This window comes from Schistocerca cancellata, chromosome 4, assembly GCF_023864275.1.
Source record: "Schistocerca cancellata isolate TAMUIC-IGC-003103 chromosome 4, iqSchCanc2.1, whole genome shotgun sequence".
In the NCBI taxonomy this organism is placed as follows: domain Eukaryota; kingdom Metazoa; phylum Arthropoda; class Insecta; order Orthoptera; family Acrididae; genus Schistocerca; species Schistocerca cancellata.
In genome coordinates, this window is record NC_064629.1 from 880,992,936 (window position 1) to 881,017,679 (window position 24,744).

Here is a 24,744-nt window from a genome sequence, read left to right on the forward strand (position 1 = left end):
TATTCATGATCCATGGAACTAGTATTAATCTAATCTAATCTAACGTTACCGCTGGATATATTTCGTAAACCACATCAAATACTGACGAACCGATTCCACAGACCGAACGTGAGGAGAGGGGCTAGTGTAATTGTTTAATACAAATCATACAAAAATTCTACCTTTTTACCGATGAAGCGGGTTTCACAAACCACGGGGCAGTGAATCTACGGAACATTACTGGTCCGTGGACAATCCTCGCTGGCTCAGACAGGTAGAGCGACAGCGACCGTGGACTATAAATGTATGGTGCGGAATCATTGGCGACCACCTCATTGGTCCTCACTTCATTGCAGGGGCCCAAACAGCTGCAACATACATCGCGTTTCTACAGAATGATCTGCCAACGTTGCTCGAAAATGTCCCATTGGAAACGAGTCGACGTATGTGGTATCAGCATGATGGTGCACCTGCACATTCCGCAATTAACACTAGGCTGACCCTTGACAGGATGTTCGACGGGCGTTTCATAGGACGTGGAGGACGCATAAATTGGCCAGCCCGTTCTCCTGATCTTACACCTCTGGACTTCTTTCTGTGGGGTACGTTAAAGGATAATGTGTACCGTGATGTGCCTACAACCTCAGAGAATATGAAACAACGTATTGTGGCAGCGTGCGGCGACATTACACCAGATCTACTGCGGCGTGTACGACATTCATTACGCCAGAGATTGCAATTGTGTGCAGCAAATGCTGGCCACCACATTGAACATCTATTGGCCTGACATGTCGGGACACACTCTATTCCACTCCGTAATTGAAAACGGAAACCACGTGTGTACGTGTACCTCACCACTCATGGTAATTTACATGTGCGTCAGTGAAAGTGACCAATAAAAATGTGTTAGCATGTGGGCGTAATGTGCTGTTCCAGTCTCTTCTGTACCTAAGGTCCATCACCGTTCCCTTTGGATCCCTACGTAATTCGGTGCACACGATGGAACAGCGGAGGAGTGGTACTCAAGCGTCAACTTTAGGTTACAATATCTCCGGATGTAACTAACATTTTACAGTGCAACAAACGGAACTGATCACGTATTTGTTTATATGTTCAGATGTGCTAACAAAACTAACGGGCTTTCGATTTAAAAAAACGTGGGTTTGTGTTAAAAAACATACTTCCGTGCATTTGTGTATGGTTTGTATTAACCAATTAAACTAGCCCCTCTCCTCACGTTCGCTCTGTGGAATCGATTCGTCAGTATTTGATGTGCTTTACGAAATATATCCAGCGGTAACGTTAGGTGACTCACCCTGTATACACAGCAATAAGAGACGGAGAACAATGGGCACAATTAAACGCACTGACAAACAATATTTCAAAAACAACACATGAAGAGTATATGCGGACACGACATTACAGACATGCCTATGTGCCGCGTAACAGCAATCTCCAGAGGATGGACAGCGATACCCACAGTGACAGCGAAAATAGTGACAATGAGGAGGAACAGGAGGAGGAAGCTGAGATGTGACAGTAAATAAGCAAAAGTGCTGGCAATCTAGCCAAGAAAACACCAAATGCTGTACAAGGATGGGCACCTAAAGTAGTTAATACATAGGATTAGAAATAAATAGGATAAGCAACATTATTTCTCTATTAATAACCATCTGTGTGTGTGTGTGTGTGTGTGTGTGTGTGTGACTGGCGGTCAACGGCTCGAAGAAACCATTCCGAGGTATTCCCCGTCAGTCACATTCGGTGACGGTACTAACAAATCTCTCATCTATCCTTTCTTCTTTTTATATTCTTCTTAAAAAACAACAACATTTTATTTATATTTCAACCTTAAATTATTGTTATTTTGAAAAGTATCATTGTTTGTAAATGTTGTAGATAAAACAAAAGGAGAGAAAACTGTAAAAAGATGAAAAACGAAAATTGTAAGACGTACGACCTGTTTTAAACATCAGGTAACAGGTCTATAATTTGGCAATAAATAAATAATAAAAAAAATACAGCTTCAGAGCAGGTGCTGGTACGGTAGGGCAGTGAAGCAAAGAAGTCTGAGACGGAGTAACTAACCAACCTAGCAAAGCTGTGCTCAGTCTGAAGCTCGGTTTGAATACCACAGAGAGCACGGTCCGATTGGAAATTTGTGGTAAGTTCTATGGGACCAAACTACTGAGGTCATCGGTCCCTAGCCTTACACACTACTTAATCTAACTTAAACTAGCTTATGCCAAGGACAGCACACACACCCATGCCCGAGGGAGGACTCGAACCTCCGACGGGGGAAGCCGCGCAAACTGTAGCAAGGCGCCCCAAGACCGCACGGCTACATCTACATCTACATCTACATACATACTCCGCAATCCACCATACGGTGCGTGACGGAGGGTACCTCGTACCACAACTAGCATCTTCTCTCCCTGTTCCACTCCCAAACAGAACGAGGGAAAAATGATTGCCTATATGCCTCTGTACGACCCCTAATCTCTCTTATCTTATCTTTGTGGTCTTTCCGCGAAGTGTAAGTTGGCGGTAGTAAAATTGTACTGCAGTCAGCCTCAAATGCTGGTTCTCTAAATTTCCTCAGTAGCGATTCACGAAAAGATCGCCTCCTTTCCTCTAGAGACTCCCACCCGAGTTCCTGAAGCATTTCCGTAACACTCGCGTGATGATCAAACCTACCAGTAACAAATCTAGCAGCCCGCCTCTGAATTGCTTCTATGTCTTTCCTCAATCCGACCTAATAGGGATCCCACACGCTCGAGCAGTACTCAAGAATAGGTCGTATTAGTGTTTTATAAACGGTCTCCTTTACTCCGCGCGGGGGTCCGATTGGGATTGATACGCTTTTACCCTTCCTCTGGTTTTCGAATGACTTAACCAGCCTTTTATAAATAGTCTGAAATTTATTGTGGACGCCAAACCATAGTGAAACTTGACATTTTTTTACATTAACAAATCATCGTCGCCATCCGAAGCGGGCGAGCGGTTCTAGGCACTGCAGTCTGGAACCAAGTGACCGCTCCGGTCGCAGGTTGGAATCCTGCCTCGGGCATGGATGTGTGTTATGTCCTTAGGTTAGTTAGGTTTAAGTAGTTGTTCTAGGGGACTGATAACCTCAGAAGTTAAGTCCCATAGTGATAAAAAAAAATCGTCAGTCGTGAAAGAAGCGATAAGCGATGACAAAAAAACCTGTATCCGACTAAGGACTGAATTGCATTTGTAATTTGGCTCTAGCAATGTTTTAAGATCAGTTGTGATAATCACCGTTGATACTCCTTGAAACTACACTGAAGCGCCAAACAAACTGGCACAGGCGTATTCAAAATAAAGATATGTAAACAGGAAGAATACGGCGCTGCGGTCGGCAACGCCTACATAAGACAACAAGTGTCTGGTGCAGTTGTTACATCGGTTACTGCTACTACAATCGCAGGTTATCAAGATTTAAGTGAGTTTGAATGTGTTGATACAGTCGGCGAACGAGCGATGGGACACGACATCTCCGAGGTAGCGATGAAGTGGGGATTTTCCCGTACGACCATTTCACGAGTGTACCGTGAATATCAGGAATCCGGTAAAGCAATAAATCTACGACATCGCTGGGGCCGGTAAAATATCCTGCAAGAACGGGACCAAGGACGACTGAAGAGAATTGTTCAGCTTGACAGAAGTGCAACCCTTTCGCAAATTGCTGCAGATTTCAGTGCTGGGTCTTCAACAAGTGTCAGCGTGCGAACCATTCAGCGAAACGTCACGGATATGGACTTTCGGAGCCGAAGGCCCACTTGTGTACCCTTGATGACTGCACGACACGAAGTCTTACACCTCGCCTGGGCCTCTCAACGCCGACGAGTCTTGTTTCAAACTGTATAGAGCGGATGGGCGTGTGCGCGTATGGAGACAACCTCATGAATTCATGAACCATGCGTGTCAGCACGGGACTGTTCAAGCTGGTGGAGCCTTTGTAATAGCGTGCGGCGTGTGCAGTGGGTGACGTCGTCGACTACCGTCACTGCTTCGACGGGTGACTAGCCTATCATTTTCGAGGCAAAACTGCAGCAAATAAGCACTGTGCAACTGAATTTAAAACCTTGGTTTGCAGAGGAATTCTGGAAATATAACACACACACACACACTGTAAAAACTAGCGCCACCACACAACCAAAGATGACCGACACCAATGTCATGGACAGTGAAAATTACCAAACAACGGGTGAGATAGTATTAACTCTGTCCCTCTGTTTTTTTGACAAGGGATGGAGCAGGATTCTAAGCAGAATGTAAGCAAAAACCTCCATCTCTATTTACAAGGTCGCTCGGTAATTAAATCTCACCTGCTCCTTTAATAACACTATCGCGGTAGCTGGTAAGTGCATGCCAGAATCTTTCTTTTTTATTATATTATGAATCACCTCGAAGGGAACGATCTATTGATACGTCATCAGCATGGTTTCAGAAAACATCGTTCTTGTGCAACGCAGCTAGCTCTTTATTCGCACGAAGTAATGGCCGCTATCGACAGGGGATCTCAAGTTGATTCCGTATTTCTAGATTTCCGGAAAGCTTTTGACACCGTTCCTCACAAGCGAATTCTAATCAAGCTGCGGGCCTATGGGGTATCGTCTCAGTTGTGCGACTGGATTCGTGATTTCCTGTCAGGAAGGACGCAGTTCGTAGTAATAGACGGCAAATCATCGAGTAAAACTGAAGTGATATCAGGTGTTCCCCAGGGAAGCGTCCTGGGACCTCTGCTGTTCCTGATCTATATAAATGACCTGGGTGACAATCTGAGCAGTTCTCTTAGGTTGTTCGCAGATGATGCTGTAATTTACCGTCTAGTAAGGTCATCCGAAGACCAGTATCAGTTGCAAAGCGATTTAGAAAAGATTGCTGTATGGTGTGGCAGGTGGCAGTTGACGCTAAATAACGAAAAGTGTGAGGTGATCCACATGAGTTCCAAAAGAAATCCGTTGGAAATCGATTACTCGACAAATAGTACAATTCTCAAGGCTGTCAATTCATCTAAGTACCTGGGTGTTAAAATTACGGACAACTTCAGTTGGAAAGACCACGTAGATCATATTGTGGGGAAGGCGAGCCAAAGGTTGCGTTTCATTGGCAGGACACTTAGAAGATGCAACAAGTCCACTAAAGAGACAGCTTACACTACACTCGTTCGTCCTCTGTTAGAATATTGCTGCGCGGTGTGGTATCCTTACCAGGTGGGATTGACGGAGGACATCGAAAGGGTGCAAAAAAGGCAGCTCGTTTTGTATTATCACGTAGTAGGGGAGAGAGTGTGGCAGATATGATACGCGAATTGGGATGGAAGTCATTAAAGCAAAGACGTTTTTCGTCGCGGCGAGATCTATTTACGAAATTTCAGTCACCAACTTTCTCTTCTGAATGCGAAAATATTTTGTTGAGCCCAACCTATATAGGTAGGAATGATCATCAAAATAAAATAAGAGAAATCAGAGCTCGAACAGAAAGGTTTAGGTGTTCTTTTTCCCGCGCGCTGTACGGGAGTGGAATGGTAGAGAGATAGTATGATTGTGGTTCGACGAACCCTCTGCCAAGCACTTAAATGTGAATTGCAGAGTAATCATGTAGATGTAGATTCCATATTAGGACCGGTGCCAAGACAATGTCCTGCAATAGCGAATCTACTCGGCTATTGTAAGCGTGTGTGACGCTTATGCTCAGCACATTAGTCCCCCACAGTCCTGATAGTCTGACAGTATATGACATGCCACAGCCCCAAGGAATACGATAGATATCCGCCTTACGCAAACCAGGATCACCCTTAACGGAACTACGGTCGCAGGTTCGAATCCTGCCTCGGGCATGGATGTGTGTGATGTTCTTCGGTTAGTTAGGTTTAAGTAGTTCTAAGTTCTAGGGGACTGATGACCTTAGAAGTTAAGTCCCATAGTGCTCAGAGCCATTTGAACCTTAACGGAACCTGAGAGGACCCTACTCTTAGCTGGAGGTCGGTAAACACATTTCACATCATATTTCTGCAAAATAAGACCAGGATTGTTAGAGATGCTCCATGCGCAAGGCAGAAAGGCCGTGCCAACTCGGTATTATCATCACTCACCCAGCTCATGGTTGGTCGATAGCACAATGCACGTCTGATGTCTTTCACTATGTCCATTCTACCGTATCCCTTGCAGTTGTGCCATGTCACAAATTGGTCAGACTAACAGGACCATGGAGGACCATAGCAGTGATCATAAGCCTCACTTCACACACGCTTACAACAAGCGAGCAAATCGGCTGTTGCACAACATTGTTTTGGCACCGGTCATCTTAAGGCATTAATAACACTGAGATTCTGGCGTGCACTTCCAGCTTCCGGCATAGTGTTATTAACAAAGCGATTGTGATTAAATTAGCAAGTAACCTTGTGAATAGAGATGGAGGTTTTTGCTTAAATTCTGCATGGAATCCTGCTCTCTCCCTCTACAATAATCAAAGGGACAGAGTTGATGCTATCTCATCCGTTGTTTATCAATTTTTACTGTCGATAACTTCTGGCATCGGTCATTTGTTTGTGTGGTGGCACTAGTGTTTGCAGTTGTGTGTGTGTGTGTGTGTGTGTGTGTGCAAGCGCGCGCGCGCGCGTGTCTTTCTTTCCGGAACTGCTGTGCAACCCGAGGTTTTAAGTTCACTTGCACAGAGCTCACTTGCTGCAGTTTTGTCTCGATAATGACAGGGTGGTCACCTGTCGAAATATCGGCGGTGTTCGACGACGTCACCCGGCTGCATTCCAGTAAGTTATCTGAACGAACTTCGCGTGTTTGTCATTGCACACTTTTCGATGTTACAATATTTTGCAAGCATGAATTAGGTATAATTGCTTCGCCTCCAGCACAATCTACTCTCTGATCTTCGAAAGTGAGCATTTTACAGGCTTATTGACGAATCTTCTACGTCGCGATCTAACAGTATATGCTCAAATTTTACTATGTGAACCCTTACTTCTCGAGATTATTCGCCATTTCTCTGCGGTTTTAACGATGTTGTTTGTCGAAAATTTCCAAGCACGGCGATTAACGTTTCGCAGGACTTTCCTTTTTACATCCGCTCGACTCCCAGGCGCTGCATCCCTACGCCCCACGTATGTCTGCAGGTTCCCGTAACGAGTAATGATCAGTATTCGAGAATCAGTCAGGAATTGTAAACAGTTTAGCAGCTATCTGTTAAGAAACAAACAGTTTCCAAAGCATAGCCCGTACCGACTGAAATATTTTCCAAGCATTGGTATCACAAAATACTGAGATTCGGATCGTCCGCAGTGCGTATAGTTTCAGTCCTACGTATTTGGAACAGCATGTATAACTGTGTACACTTGGTGCGACATCACACATAGGGTTTTCAGTGTCGTTTCCCGAGACTTCAGTCCACATTGCGTACATTACAACACAGACCACGTTCCAGCAAAGAGCTGTATGCAGACGAATTACGGTCTAAATGACATACCTTCGTAAGCCGCTCTGGCGATGCTGACGATGTCGGTGATATTGGGCGTCAGCTTGACGAAGAACGGAATTTTCACAGCGGCTCTCACCCACGTAGCAATGCTGCGCACCAAATTCGGATCCTGGGGCAGAGAAGCGTCAGTCACTCAGCTGGCTCACTGCCTAGCAGTGGAAAATTGTTGTTTGTTAAAAATAAATAAATAAGTAAAATAAAAAGGAAAGAAGGAATATTAAGGATTAATGTCCTGTTGACGATAAGGTCGTTGGAGAGCACAATCTCGAACTGGGTAAGGAAATCAGATGTGTCCATTTCACACGTATTACGGGAGTTGCCATAATAGATTTAGGGAAATCACTCTATGGATAGGCAGGGATTTGAATCCCGTTCCACTCTAATATAGTCCAGTGTCTTAATCTACTCGTCACATTTCTCAGTTCTGTGTTCAGGCAAAATGAGTTTTGAACCGGGCCGTATGAAGCGAATTAGTATGAGAGACAGTTAACATGGATGTATCCGATTTAACTCATTCTTCTATAATGTATCATTTCCCTCTTGGGCAGTTTTTAAATGAATTTATTCATGACCCCGATTTCGGTTTGTTTTGCCATTCTCCAGTGATGCCTCACTATGAGGTGCGTCAATGCTTAATCGTTTCATTTAAGAGCACACTGCCCTCGTGTCAACCATGTTAACATATCCAATATACATGGCTATTACAAATGATTGAAGCGACTTCATAGATTCACTGTAGCTCCATTCATTGACATATGGTCACGACACACTACAGATACGTAGAAAAACTCATAAAGTTTTGTTCGGCTGAAGCCGCACTTCAGGTTTCTGCCGCCAGAGCGCTCGAGAGCGCAGTGAGACAAAATGGCGACAGGAGCCAAGAAAGCGTATGTCGTGCTTGAAATGCACTCACATCAGTCGGTCATAACAGTGCAACGACTCTTCAGGACGAAGTTCAACAAAGATCCACCAACTGCTAACTCCATTCGGCGATGGTATGCGCAGTTTAAAGCTTCTGGATGCTTCTAAGGGGAAATCAACGGGTCGGCCTGCAGTGAGCGAAGAAACGGTTGAACGTGTGCGGGCAAGTTTCACGCGTAGCCCGCGGAAGTCGACGAATAAAGCAAGCAGGGAGCTAAACGTACCACAGCCGACGGTTTGGAAAATATTACGGAAAAGGCTAAAGCAGAAGCCTTACCGTTTACAATTGCTACAAGCCCTGACACCCGATGACAAAGTCAAACGTTTTGAATTTTCGGCGCGGTTGCAACAGCTCATGGAAGAGGATGCGTTCAGTGCGAAACTTGTTTTCAGTGATGAAGCAACACTTTTTCTTAATGGTGAAGTGAACAGACACAATGTGCGAATCTGGGCGGTAGAGAATCCTCACGCATTCGTGCAGCAAATTCGCAATTCACCAAAAGTTAACGTGTTTTGTGCAATCTCACGGTTTAAAGTTTACGGCCCCTTTTTCTTCTGCGAAAAAAACGTTACAGGACACGTGTATCTGGACATGCTGGAAAACTGGCTCATGCCACAACTGGAGACCGACAGCGCCGACTTCATCATGATGTTCGGCATTTCTTAAACAGGAGATTGGAAAACCGATGGATCGGTCGTGGTGGAGATCATGATCAGCAATTCATGTCATGGCCTCCACGCTCTCCCGACTTAACCCCATGCGATTTCTTTCTGTGGGGTTATGTGAAAGATTCAGTGTTTAAACCTCCTCTACCAAGAAACGTGCCAGAACTGCGAGCTCGCATCAACGATGCTTTCGAACTCGTTGATGGGGACATGCTGCGCCGAGTGTGGGAGGAACTTGATTATCGGCTTGATGTCTGCCGAATCACTAAAGGGGCACATATCGAACATTTGTGAATGCCTAAAAAACTTTTTGAGTTTTTGTATGTGTGTGCAAAGCATTGTGAAAATATCTCAAATAATAAAGTTATTGTAGAGCTGTGAAATCGCTTCAATCATTTGTAATAACCCTGTATATAATAAACGAGGAGTCTTTGTCACTTACATAAAAAACGTAGCATATCAGTTAATAATTACTATCGAATTCATATCATCTGCGCACTTAGTTATCACTGTGCGTCTGCCAGGCGTGACCTCAGTCATATACAAATCATATGTGTAGTCTGAGATCCTCGCGACTAAGTGTTTAAAGATCGGAAAGTGTAGTGTGGTATTGAGACAACCATTTTGTACTGAATTCGTGTCAATATATGGACTGATGAGGCTTGGTGCATGTTGATACAAGATGATGGCAGGTTACAACTACTCGTACATAAGCAATTTTTTATTGCTTTTTTGTTATGGTGTAACGGCTCCATGTAAGCCGCTACATGGCTCGACCCCACAACTAAAGACACCTGAGTGCCCTTCCGACACTCAGGGAAGAGCCTGATGATAATTAGTAAGATAGGGTTATTTAAATATAGACGATCATTTTAATATTAGATATGGTAATTGTCTGCAATGTGTGAATGCGAACGTATTATGAGGTATGCGTGAGATGTCGGCTGTGGGTGTGCTATAGGCATAGTGGAAGTGTAGCCAACCTCGAATCTAGTAGAGCGCGACTGCACTGGACCAAAGAGGCATAAGCTCCATGCGCGTCATTAACGCTCGTTAGGTTGGCAAATAACCGTGTGCGGTATCTCTGAGTCCTTGCGGCCACGATGTGTGGACCCGGACGAGGGAGACCGTATCGGGGTTGTTGCTGGGAAGACCTGGGTGAGTAAGGACGCTCTGCCCTATCGCTCCGATAGTTACCGAAGATTTAGAATTCCATGTTCACTTGAACTTGGAAGCAGCTTCCCTGCTGAGGAAAGCCACTATGGTATTTCCTAGAATCATCTCGGTTACGAGAGATAGGGAGATGATTTCTTTTGCCAAGTAATTTCATGGGAATTTGTGTTCACTACACTTGGGAGTGAACAGGCGCTCATTGCCGAGTAATACTCAGAATTGCTCAATTTGCATTTCAGTGTGAGTGTGAAGTTTATATGCAAAGTGTATTTTATTTAAATGTGTTTATTGACTACTGATTGTGGCGGGATTGGTAACACGTGGTCCGCAGACCCCGTGCATTTCTTGGTGAGAAGCTTCAGCTCGACGTAATCACATTTGGTGATCGAGCTGGATCTTCTACGTAAATTCACGCGCGTGATTTAATTGTTCCTTCATAATATCCAATAAAACTCGCGGAGATAGTTAAACGTGAAGACGGGACTTGCCCGAATTAAAGTTACAGTTGGAACCATGTGCTCTCTCCCAATGTTGTCCCACTTGGTGTATGGGAACCTTCCTCTTTTATCTGTTAGATAAAATGAATAGAGTGAATGTTAGTGTGTGTGTGTGTGTGTGTGTGTGTGTGTGTGTGTGTGTGTGTGTGTGTGTGGCTAAATGATGTGATAGAAATGTGCAGGCGGCAGTCATTGTCGGTTCACGGCACATGTTAGCCGGATGTTTAACTAAGTTTACTTAGATATTATACTATTTGTATCATGCCAGCATTCCGTGATAAGTGAGAGGGAATATTTGAGATAGTAATGTTTATTGAATAAATGTGATTGTGGTATCATATAAATATGTTACAGTGACTTCTCCCAGCCACACCATATTCTCTTATCATTTCACAGAATATTTGGTATGCGTATTTCAGTTAATCACCTGTCTATGTCCCACTCATGGGCATATTTCATTTAATAAACTCTGTAAGGTGGTATTAAAACTTCATTATAATAATATTCTAATTCTAACTTGATCAAAAAATGGTTCAAATGGCTCTGAGCACTATGGGACTCAACTTCTGAGGTCATTAGTCCCCTAGAACTTAGAACTAGTTAAACCTAACTAACCGAAGGACATCACAAACATCCATGCCCGAGGCAGGATTCGAACCTGCGACCGTAGCGGTCTTGCGGTTCCAGACTGCATCCCCTTTAACCGCACGGCCACTTCGGCCGGCAACTTGATCAAAACCACCGAATAAAACTTTAGTTTGAGTATTGATGCTTGTTGCTGCAAATGGCCGCCGGCGTCTTCTATAGTACAGGTGCCATTTATAAAATTGAGGCGGCCTGCCGAGGGTGCGGGAAGCAAGTATCGTGCAATGGGCTACAGCAGCTGGCAGACGCAGCTGGCGGCACAAGAGCAGTTACTGTGAATGGTGTTGGCAAAGCGCTCCTAGGTACTGCTGATTAAGAACAACAGGAGGCGTTGAGTATTACGTCGCTTGGTGGTGACCGGGGAAGTGCGCCCACTCCTTAGGTAGATACTAATTGCACACTTTAAGACGGCCCTATTGGGAATGGTGCTATAGCGAAACCTTGCGATCGGTTCGTAGCACACTGATTGCTGGAACAAGCCCCATTTCCTCCCAGAATAGCCAGATAACCTTATACACGGCCCAGTCACGTGTTCGACGTCAGTGTGCAGTAACAACTCACATACGGCAGGTGGCAGCACTAGCAGAGGAGGGTATGTAATAAGTATCGGGGGACGCATAAAACAGTACAGTCGTAATCATAATGCAGAATCGGAGCAGTTTACGTAACATCCAAAATGGGCATGATCATTGTCTTTCGTGCCAAGGGTGGAAACATTTCCAACACAGTTTAGTTCGTAAACTATTCGCGCGCTGTCGTTCTTAAAGTTTACAATGCATGGCAAAATGACGCTGTCCAAAACTGGAGCTGAAGCAATTATTCTGCATCGTGGGCCATAGATGACGTGGGTGAACAACGGCTGCCGAGATGTGTACGAGCGAATAGACGTGCAACTGTTGAGCAACTGACTGTCCAGATGACAGTCAATCTTTTAAGGAAGGTTTTCTCCGTCGTGTTACACCAAAGTAAGATGTTTCGTGTCCTTAGTTTTCGACATCAGAGATAGGACTCCCTGTATTAAATGTATGATTAGCCAAATAGTTGTGATGTACTGAAGAGGAAGAGTATGTGATGCCACATACTGAATTTATATACTTAATTGTACAAATGATCACGAGAGAATGATCACCATCTACATGAAATTTCCCATGAGCGAACATCATGTGCAGTGACTTTAGTGTAATTATTGTCTCTGAGTCAAAGTGTCATTTCTCTTTGTCTCATTGAGTATTTCTTTCAGTTACACTATGTGATCAAAAGTATCTGGGCACCCCAAAAACATACGTTTTTCATATTAGGTGCATTGTGCTGCCACCTACTGCCAGGTACTCCATATCAGCGACCTAGTAGTAATTAGACATCGTGAGAGAGCAGAATGGGGCACTCTCCGGAACTCAAGGACTTTGAACGTGGTCAGGTGATTGGGTGCCACTTGTGTCATACGTCTGTATGCGAGATTTACACACTCCTAAACATCCCTAGGACCACTGTTCCCGATCTGATGGTGAAGTGGAAACGTGAAGGGACACGTAAAGCACAAATGCGTACAGGCCGACCTCGTCTGTTGACTGACAGAGACCGCCGACAGTTGAAGAGGGTAGTAATGTGTAATAGGCAGACATCTATCCAGACCATCACACAGGAATTCCAAACTGCATCAGGATCCACTGCAAGTACTATGACATTTGGGCGGGAGGTGAGAATACTTGGATTTCATGGTCGAGCGGCTGCTCATAAGCCACACATGGTGACGAGTCACGGTACACAATGTGGTGATCCGGTGGCAGTGTGGGGGTATGGCGAATGCCCGGTGAACGTCATCTGCCAGCGCGTGTACTGCCAACAGCAAAATTCAGAGGCAGTGGTGTTATGGTGTGGTCGTGTTTTCCACGGAGGGGGCATGCACCCCATGTTGTTTTGAGTGGCACTATCACATCACAGGCCTACATTGACGTTTTAAGCACCTTCTTGCTTCCCACTGTCGAAGAGCAATTCGGGGATGGCGATTGTATCTTTCAGCACGATCGAGCACCTGTGGCGGAGTGGTTAGACGACAATAACATCCCTGTAATGGACTCTCCTGCACTGAGTCTTGACCTAAATCCCATAGAACACCTTTGGCATGTTTTGGAACGCCGACTTCGTGCCAGATCTCACCGACCCACATCGATAACTCTCCTCAGTGCAGCACTCCGTGAAGAAAGGGCTGCTATTCCCCAAGAAACCTTCCAGCATCTGATTGAACGTATGCCTGCGAGAGTGGAAACTATCATGAAGGCTAAGGATGGGCCAACACCATATTGAATTCCAGCATTACCCATGGTACGCTCCATTCGATGTAGCGGTCCCAGATTAGTCTAGTGCGATGTTATTTTTATCGATATGTATTAACAAGGAAATTAAAACGTGAGGAATATCCAATACTTCAGCAGGGACTAAGTTGCACTGCTGTATGCGGTTGCAGTCAGCACATCCCGTTTAATACATATCGATAAAACGTGTATCGCAATAAGTAATGTGGGATCATGGTCACGAATGGGCACTTAAAATACCGCTTTAAAAATAATTTTGTACGTAACGAGAAACAAAGTTACACTTTCTGTAGACATTGGATGTCGCCGAAAGACGTGATGAGCAGTATTTATTTTTGGTGAGTCCAGCTACACATTGCAGAAACTAAACTGGAAATATCTGCCGAAATAGCAGAGAAAATGCTCCTGACGACTCTTTGGAGGGACACTCGATATAAATAAAATCATTACACTGCTGCAGCTGCAACTTTTTAACTTCAGTTCATTATCAGTTAACAGTCTGTAAACAGAAGAAAAACTTATAGCATGGTGACGAGAATTAATCATTTCAATAAAACTGTCTTTATACTGTATGTTACGTCACTCAAAACACATCGTAAGAAAAAGAATCAAAAGAAGGTAACTTTTATTGGTTGGTTTACATTTTATAACTCTAAGCTGATTATACTGGATAGCTTAAAACTTTTGTTTTATTTCGTGGCTTGAGCACGCTCTCGCTGATCTGTCATATGAGTGGCCTCGGCGACACAGGTTAATAACATTGGGGAGTACTGCAGACAAGTTTCCTACAGACATCTTGGGTTGTCGGGTGTTCTGCCGGATATCAGCGTCGTACTTGCACGATATTTCGGTCACGTAGCTCGAGACCTTCATCAGGTGCGACCTGAGACTGCTCCTCGAGTTTTTTTTTTTTTTTTTTTATTGTTTCATTCCCGCACCTGAGTGGTAGTGGGCGGGCCACTGCAGAACAACTTGTTCTATTTGGCCTTAGCTTAAGGAATGCTGTGTTGGCACTGTTTATTTTTAGGTTGGGGTATAAGGGGGTGGGGGTTTGTCTCTCCCAGTTGGGAATTTGTTTGCAGGAACTATTGGGGGACAGCTCCGGTATTCACCTTACAGCCTAAGGAAAACCTGCAAAACCCGGCTGGAGCTGCTGGTTGTTTGCAACCTTCTGATTTTGTTAGATTGGACCTATCTCGGTTTCCAATGCTTTATATATTCGTACTCCCTAGAGCACGGGTGTCTTCTCGGTGGCACGGCCGATGTTGTGCTGGGGCCACTTTCTTGGGCGTCGCCTAATATTCGACTTACTCCAAGGTCTTCTACCTCTGGAGAGGGAGATCTCGGAGTGAGAGGTTTGCTGCTCGTTGTTGTGATCCTATATGGCTTCCATGTAGTCCTGGTGGGCTCCATAGCTTCCATTTCGGTTTGCGTGCCGATGGACTCCGCATCCGCCGTTTCGGTTTGGGTGCCTCGATGGCGCTTGTACCGTTTGGACGACGTCTGGGTGCCCTCATCGACACGCACGCTGGTTTCTGTGGGGATGGTTGAAGCGCCGTCGGTGGTCTGGCTGGCGCGGTTGATCACCATCCTCTTCTTCTTCTTTGTGCTATCTTCAGTTTGCGTGGCCGTGGACGCGCTGCTATGTGCCGTCGGCACGTCACGTTGCGTGTGGAGAGCCCATGCTTCCCTTAGCAAGAGGCAGGCAGCCTCCATTTCCGCGTGGAGGGCCATCCTGAAACGCGACTCGGCTTCCTCCATCTTCGCGTCGATGTTGCTCTCTCCTCTCCGCTGCTCCGCGCTGTTTGGCGTCCCTCCTGCTCGCGCGAAGGGCCCCCCCAACCACCTCTGCCACTGGCGGGTGGAGGGGCCGGCCGCGCGTTGTGGCGGGGCGCTGCTGCTTTGTTCGACAGCTCTGGGGTTTCAGCGCTGGCGCGCTTCCGCCTCCTCCTCCTTCTCCTTTTCTTCGTTGTCGTCGGCTTCTCGCGGCGGCAGTCTTCTATGTGGGCAGAAAATGCCCGGCAGCCTCGCCAGCTGGCAACATGGTCGCCGCCACAGCGAACACATGTTGGTTTGTCGTCTCTACACAAAGTGCACTCGCGGGTGTCGTGACCGTCACCGCATTTGGCGCACTTTGCTTCGAAGCGGCAGTGCTTTGCCACGTGGCCCTCTCTCTGACACTTAAAACACTGAGGTTTCGTGTCGAGGTCAGGCGGAAGTGGCTCGATCGTCACGTCGAAACCTGCTAGGGTAGTTAACCCGCAGATTCCGACGTCTTTGCTGCCATCTTGGCTGGAGTCTTCTTGAGGCGACTCGACAGCCAGGATGAACAGTGGCGGCCTCTTCTTGTTCGTCCTGTTGTGCAGCTTAACTATGGCATCATAGTTATGGTGCAACAGGACTTTGCGCACCGCGTCCGTCGCGCGCGAGTGGACCTGGTCGAGTATTTATGCCTGTGGCCTTCCCCGTCCACCAACGGCTGCAGGCGCTTCCTCTGTGGTCCGCGCCCATTCCCTGCGACCTGCTGGAGCGTTGCTGCTCGACCAGGTCCACTCGAGGAGCAGTCTCAGGTCGCACCTGATGAAGATCTCGAGCTACGTGACCGAAATATCGTGCAAGTACGACGCTGATATCCGGCAGAACACCCGACAGCCCAAGATGTCATTAGATCGCCGGGATAGCCTGAAGAGTTACAAGTTTCCTACAGATACTCGTGAAGACCAATCAGTATCTGACTGACATGGAAACATCACCAACTGGAGCTCGATTTTAAGGAGAAAAAGACACACTTGCAAGCCGCCCGCTGTGGCCGAGCGGTTCTACGCGCTTCAGTTCGGAACAGCGTTGCTGCTACGGTCGCAGGTTCGAATCCTGTCTCGGGCACGGATGTGTGTGATGTCCTTAGGTTAGTTAGGTTTAAGTAGTTCTAAGTCTAGGGGACTGAGGACCTCAGATGTCAAGTCCCATGGTGCTCAGAGCCATTTGAACCATTTTGAGCACACTTGCAAGATATCAGCCCCAGCATTCGACCCCGCGCGAAAATTTGGGCCATTATTCTGACAGTACGCAGTTATGATCTTCTGAAAATACATATTTTAAACACGTGCGCACATCGCTTGTTTGTCACTCGCTTCGCCCCACTGCACCCGATTAATGCCCAAGCCCGAAGTACTGTACAGCAGAGTAACAACCAGTGCCCTCCTACTGAAGAATAGCACAACACCTGCAAATGCACTTCACTTTAACAGTGTCAGCTTCACAATTCAAAGAAAATAACGCAAAACAGTGAAGTTAATAAATAGCGCTACGCTACTTATTTAAGCACACACTCATTCGTTTCACTTAACTACACTAACTACATTTTTGGTCAGGTGATTACAGGGTTATAAATACAAAATCAAATAGGGGTAATGCAGGAGTAGGTTTAATAATGAATAAAAAAATAGGAGTGCGGGTTAGCTACTACAAACAACATAGTGAACGCATTATTGTGGCCAAGATAGACACAAAGCCCATGCCTACTACAGTAGTACAAGTTTATATGCCAACTAGCTCTGCAGATGATGAAGAAATAGATGAAATGTATGACGAGATAAAAGAAATTATTCAGGTAGTGAAGGGAGACGAAAATTTAATAGTCATGGGTGACTGGAATTCGTCAGTAGGAAAAGGGAGAGAAGGAAACATAGTAGGTGAATATGGATTGGGGGGAAGGAATGAAAGAGGAAGCCGCCTTGTAGAATTTTGCACAGAGCATAACTTAATCATAGCTAACACTTGGTTCAAGAATCATGAAAGGAGGCTGTATACATGGAAGAAGCCTGGAGATACTGACAGGTTTCAGATAGATTATATAATGGTAAGACAGAGATTTAGGAACCAGGTATTAAATTGTAAGACATTTCCTGGGGCAGATGTAGATTCTGACCACAATCTATTGGTTATGAACTGCAGATTGAAACTGAAGAAACTGCAAAAAGGTGGGAATTTAAGGAGATGGGACCTGGATAAACTGAAAGAACCAGAGGTTGTAGAGAGTTTCAGGGAGAGCATTAGGGAACAATTGACAGGAATGGGGGAAAGAAATACAGTAGAAGAAGAATGGGTAGCTCTGAGGGATGAAGTGGTGAAGGCAGCAGACGATCAAGTAGGTAAAAAGACGCGGGCTAATAGAAATCCTTGGGTAACAGAAGAAATATTGAATTTAATTGATGAAAGGAGAAAATATAAAAATGCAGTAAATGAAGCAGGCAAAAAGGAATATAAACGTCTCAAAAATTAAATCGACAGGAAGTGCAAAATGGCTAAGCAGGGATGGCTAGAGGACAAATGTAAGGATGTAGAGGCTTGTCTCACTAGGGGTAAGATAGATACTGCCTACAGGAAAATTAAAGAGACCTTTGGAGATAAGAGAACCACTTGTATGAATATCAAGAGCTCAGATGGCAACCCAGTTCTAAGCAAAGAAGGGAAAGCAGAAAGGTGGAAGGAGTATATAGAGGGTTTATACAAGGGCGATGTACTTCAGGACAATATTATGGAAATGGAAGAGGATGTAGATGAAGATGAAATGGGAGATAAGATACTGCGTGAAGAGTTTGACAGAGCACTGAAAGACCTGAGTCAAAACAAGGCCCCGGGAGTAGACAACATTCCATTAGAACTACTGATGGCCTCAGGAGAGCCAGTCATGACAAAACTCTACCATCTGGTGAGCACGATGTATGAGACAGGCGAAATACCCTCAGACTTTAAGAAGAATATAATAATTCCAATCCCAAAGAAAGCAGGTGTTGACAGATGTGAAAGTTACCGAACTATCAGTTTAATAAGCCACAGCTGCAAAATACTAACGCGAATTCTTTACAGACGAATGGAAAAACTGGTAGAAGCCAACCTCGGGGAAGATCAGTTTGGATTCCGTAGAAATGTTGGAACACGTGAGGCAATACTGACCTTACGACTTATCTTGGAAGAAAGATTAAGAAAAGGCAAACCTACGTTTCTAGCACTTGTAGACTTAGAGAAAGCTTTTGACAATGTTGACTGGAATACTCTCTTTCAAATTCTGAAGGTGGCAGGGGTAAAATACAGGGAGCGAAAGGCTATTTACAATTTGTACAGAAACCAGATGGCAGTTATAAGAGTCGAGGGACATGAAAGGGAAGCAGTGGTTGGGAAGGGAGTAAGACAGGGTTGTAGCCTCTCCCCGATGTTATTCAATCTGTATATTGAGCAAGCAGTAAAGGAAACAAAAGAAAAATTCGGAGTAGGTATTAAAATTCATGGAGAAGAAGTAAAAACATTGAGGTTCGCCGATGACATTGTAATTCTGTCAGAGACAGCAAAGGACTTGGAAGAGCAGTTGAACGGAATGGACAGTGTCTTGAAAGGAGGATATAAGATGAACATCAACAAAAGCAAAACGAGGATAATGGAATGTAGTCAAATTAAGTCGGGTGATGCTGAGGGAATTAGATTAGGAAATGAGACACTTAAAGTAGTAAAGGTGTTTTGCTATTTAGGGAGTAAAATAACCGATGATGGTTGAAGTAGAGAGGATATAAAATGTAGACTGGCAATGGCAAGGAAAGCGTTTCTCAAGAAGAGAAATTTGTTAACATCGAATATAGATTTAGGTGTCAGGAAGTCGTTTCTGAAAGTATTTGTATGGAGTGTAGCCATGTATGGAAGTGAGACATGGACGATAACTAGTTTGGACAAGAAGAGAATAGAAGCTTTCGAAATGTGGTGCTACAGAAGAATGCTGAAGATAAGGTGGGTAGATCACGTAACTAATGAGGAGGTATTGAATAGGATTGGGGAGAAGAGAAGTTTGTGGCACAACTTGACTAGAAGAAGGGATCGGTTGGTAGGACATGTTCTGAGGCATCGAGGGATCACAAATTTAGCATTGGAGGGCAGCGTGGAGGGTAAAAATCGTAGAGGGAGACCAAGAGATCAATACACTAAGCAGATTCAGAAGGATGTAGGTTGCAGTAGGTACTGGGAGATGAAGAAGCTTGCACAGGATAGAGTAGCATGGAGAGCTGCATCAAACCAGTCTCAGGACTGAAGACCACAACAACAACAACTACACTACATTTGTACAATGCAACATAAAAAAGTTAAAAACGAAGAAATCTGTGGCACCAGCTACATGTTAGAAAGCTCGCACTTTGACGCAATGAACAAAGCATGTTACCAATGTCATTAGAGTATTTCACTGTATGTTGAAAGAGATCTGACCTGTCACTGACGTAGCCGCTTCGATACCAAACTTACTATAAGACAGGCCAAAATGCTGGTGCACATAACTGCCTGTAAAGAAAAAGAAGCGGCTGCATTTGAAGGATGTTGTTACGCTGGCCAAAGTTCACATCGACACCCAAAAGCTGTTCGAGCTGGTAAAACTGTGGACAAAACCCTTGAATATGCGAATGGCAAATAATCCAGCGGTTGACAGTACCTTGTTGCACCTGGTTGTATCGTCAACGCATAAACTGAAATGTCTTCTTCCATGTTCTCTTGATGCATTGACGAGATTTTGTGGTCGGAAAATGAAATCACAGTCAAGACTGTTCTGCTGTCATTTTGTACGACTTTAGAAAGGACCTTCCGTCGCCATATCCGTATATGTTCCTTGTTGACTTTCCTAGAAGATAAGGCGATTCCCACGATACTGTCAAACTTCGGTTGACTAGCGGCCGGAAGTCCCGCTCGGCTCTTTTAAAATTACAAACAGGGCTGACAGCAAGTGTCCATCTGCAGATACCGTTGGCAATATTGTGTAGCTGTGCATAGTGTTATTAATGGAACTGAAGGCTGTGTCGACATCTTTCGTCCCTTTTTGACAAGGGATCTACCGGATGTAATTGCTAAGATAAAGCGTCTCTGGCCCATATTGTAAATATTTTGTCTATCGACCGTTTCCATAATTACTCAGCTATTCATAAAATGGCTCTGAGCACTATGGGACTTAACATCGGAGGTCATCAGTCCCCTAGAACTGAGAACTACTTAAACCTAAGAACCTAAAGACATCACACATATCCATGCCCGAGGCAGGATTCGAACCTGCGACCGTAGCGGTCACGCGGTTCCAGACTGAAGCGCCTAGAACCGCTCGGCCACATCGGCCGGCGCTCAAGTATTAGCGACAAACTCTTCACATGCCGTAAGTATACGTAGATTTTTCGTTCTAGTAACATGGGTTATTTTTCGCGACACAATACCATGTCTCTTCTTTAAAGCGTGCCCACAGCCAAGAGATGCTTTAAACTTTTTTAGCTTTTTTAGTCCCACCACCATTGTGGCTTGAAAGCCCTACTGCTGAATATTAAAATCGTGGTTCGTCATCTTTATCCTGAATGCGTTATTAAATTTATATACACAGTGCTGACCTTGGAAAGCTTTTGTTGGTGCGTACCCTGATTTTCAAGGCATCTGCTCCAGATGTACAGATATTTTTTTTTTTTGTTATAGTAATTCGACATTCCTCTTGACCGTTCTGAAAGAGACATTCTCCTTCTTTCTGCTTTTCAAAAAGGCGACTGTTCATTTCATATAGTCCTCTGTCACGGATAGAGGCAAAGTGGTATCCGGCGATATTCCATCTTCAAAGCAGGCTTCATAATTACTTACTTCCTTGTTTTCACATCCCTGTACCTTTGTACCAAAGACTCTGTTCGACGAAGATGACTGTGGTGACTGTGAAAGGGCAGCAGCATTACTACCATCGTCATCCTCTAGTAAATAAGCAGCGATCGTCATTCCACTGTTTTGTTCTATATCTAGCACATCTTCATTCGTAACGTTGTCTATTATTTCTGCAATGACATTAAAAGGAATAAATAATAGCACAAAATAAGCCCTATAAGCTTTCGTTCGCCTTCTATAAGAGTTAGTCGATTAGCCACACATAGTGATACTTACCAGTCACGACTTTCTGGAGCTCTCGTTCTTTGAAGTTTAAATGTTGCAATTTTCCCGTTATTCCGTACCGCTCCTGAAGCTTGCACTATCACTTGTTGATCCACCGACATTTTAAATGAAAATCCTTTACTCCACTTCGTGCTCGGGCTTTTAGCGAGCATAATTGGACATAGAGAGTGACAAACAATAGATTTTTTTTAAGGAGGGTAGGACGTCAAATGGGCCGACTTGGAGCAGGAGAGGCACCACAGGACATTTTATTTTCTACTGTCTACATTTTTACCAATAAATTCATAAACCTTTGTCAGCATGACCAGGAAGGATTCAGGATTCACACTCATAGCAGTGGAAGTGCAAAAACATAACAAAATAAATTTTTTTTATATATGAAATTTCATCATTTTTTCTCTTACTATTGGCTGCATTTGTTGCTATAGGTACATTTTTCTTCACAAGTAACAGAGATTCTTTGATGAATTTTGCACAGCATACAAACCATACATACAGGTGTATGAAACTCTAAAATTTTCCAAATATATTAAAAACTGCGGTAAAAATTGAGATAATTAACTACAAAATTTGATTTTTTCTAAACAAAAAGTTTAAAACGTAACAGCACATTCATTTTTTCATAAATTAAATAGATTCTAGAGTTTCAGACACCTGTAAGTATGGTTTGTATGCTGTGCAAAATTCATCGAACAGTCGCTCTTGCTTATGAAGAAAAGTGTACCTATAGCAACAAATGCAGCCAGTAGTAAGTGAAAAAGCGATGAAATTTCACACGTAAAAAAATTATTTTGTTATGTTTTTGAACTTCCGCTGCTACGAGTGTGAATCCTGAATCCTTCCTGGTCATGCTGACAAAGTTTTATGAAATTACTTGTAAAAGTATAGACAGTGGAAATTAAAACGTCCTGTGGTGCCTCTCCTGATCCAAGTCGGCCCGTTTGACGTCCTACCCCCCTTAAAGCTGTACATTCATGAGGTCATAACTGGATACTATCAGAATAATGGCCCAGATTTTCGCCCAGGATCGATTGCTGGGGATGATATCTTGCACGTACGTTTTTTTTCTGCTTAAAATACAAGACTGAGTCGATGATGTTTCCTTGTAAAGTCCCACCTTGTGTGTTGTGGCGGTACTTTGCGTATTGACAGGTGGTGATAATAGATTCGACATAGGTTAGAAACGGTGCCGTTCTGCAATGCTGCACTGACCTGGCCACAGGCGAGCCCCATGCCCGACTCCCCCATGCCGTGTGGACACGACAAGTTGAGCTCGAGGGCGTCTGCGCCACAAGCTTCCGCCATCTGGCTTAGCTCCGTCCAATCGCTCTCGTTGAAGCTGCACATGATGCTGGCGATAACCACCTGCCAACATCAAATACACGGTCTGATCACCACCACTTACCCTTATAATCAGTAGCCGAGTTGGCCGATTAGCTTTATAGTAAAGGATATATGTATGTACCACCATCAGCCTCAACGTTTAAATTCACGACATTAACAAATCTCTTAAATATAATGTACGCCACAAACACTATTAACTAGATTATGGCTAATTTGTTAAGTTGCTAGGACCTTCATTAGGCACAGAACATATTCCTCCCCACATAGAAGTGGAAAGAAGGATATGATATTTTGTTGTTGTGGTCTTCAGTCCAAAGACTGGTTTGATGCAACTCTCCATGCTACTCTATCCTGTGCCAGCTTCTTCATCTCCCAGTACCTACTGCAACCTACACCCTTCTGAATCTGTTTAGTGTATTCATCTCTTGGTCACCCTCTACGATTTTTACCCTCCACGCTACCCTCCAATACTAAATTGGTGATCCCTTGATGCCTCAGAATATGTCCTACCAACCGATCCCTTCTTATAATCAAGTTGTGCCACAAATTTCTCTTCTCCCCAATTTCATTCAATACCTCCTCATTAGTTATGTGATCTACCCATCTAATCTTCAGAATCCTTCTGTAGCACCACATTTCGAAAGCTTCTATTCTCTTTTTGTCTAAACTATTTAACGTCCACGTTTCACTTCCATACATGGCTACACTCCATACAAATACTTTCAGAAATGACTTCCAGACACTTAAATCTATACTCGATGTTAACAAATTTGTCTTCTTCAGAAACGCTTTTCTTGCCATTACCAGTCTACATTTTATATCCTCTCTACTTCGACCATCATTAGTTATTTTGCTCCCCAAATAGCAAACCTCATTTACTACTTTAAGTGTCTCATTTCCTAATCTAATTCCCTGAGCATCACCCGACTTAATTGGACTACATTCCATTATCCTCGTTTTGCTTTTGTTGATGTTCATCTTATATCCTCCTTTCAGGACACTATCCATTACGTTCAGCTGCTCTTGCAGGTCATTTGCTGTATCTGACAGAATTACAATGTCATCTGCGAACATCAAAGTTTTTATTTCTTCTCCTTGGATTTTAATTCCTACTCTGAATTTTTCTTTTGTTTCCTTTACTGCTTGCTCAATATACAGATTGAACAACATCGGGCATTGGCTACAACCCTGTCTCTTTTCCCTTCCTAACAACTGCTTCCCTTTCATGCCCCTCGACTCTTATAACTGCCATCTGGTTTCTGTAAAAATTGTAAATAGCTTTTCGCTCCCTGTATTTGACCCCAGCCACCTTCAGAATTTGAAAGAGAGTATTCCAGTCAACATTGTCAAAAGCTTTCTCTAAGTCTACAAATGCTAGAAACGTAGGTTTGCCTTTCCTTAATCTATTTTCTAAGATAAGTCGTAGGGTCAGTATTGCCTCGCGTGTTCCAGCATTTCTACGGAATCCAAACTGATCTTCCCCGAGGTCGGCTTCTACCAGTTTTTCCATTCGTCTGTAAAGAATTCGCGTTAGTATGTTGCAGCCGTGGCTTATTGAACTGATAGTTCGGTAATTTTCACATCTGTCAACACCTGCTTTCTTTGGGATTGGAATTATTATATTCTTCTTGACGTCTGAGGGTATTTCGCCTGTCTCATACATCTTGCTCACCAGATGGCAGAGGTTTGTCATGACTGGCTCTCCCAAGGCTGTCAGTAGTTCTAATGTAAAGTTGTCTACTCCT

The 24,744-nt window shown here is 44.2% G+C and overlaps 1 protein-coding gene across 1 annotated transcript in view; it reads right to left on the reverse strand.

Annotated features, from left to right (window-relative positions):
* Positions 1-24,744, reverse strand: part of LOC126185038 (dihydropyrimidine dehydrogenase [NADP(+)]) — a 330,209-nt gene that overhangs the window by 99,226 nt on the left and 206,239 nt on the right. The window contains exons 13-14 of the mRNA XM_049927785.1: positions 22,868-23,020; positions 7,486-7,606 (exon numbers count right to left, since the gene is read on the reverse strand). Of these exons, the coding sequence (XP_049783742.1) occupies positions 7,486-7,606; positions 22,868-23,020 (274 nt within the window). The remainder of the gene's footprint in view (positions 1-7,485; positions 7,607-22,867; positions 23,021-24,744) is intronic.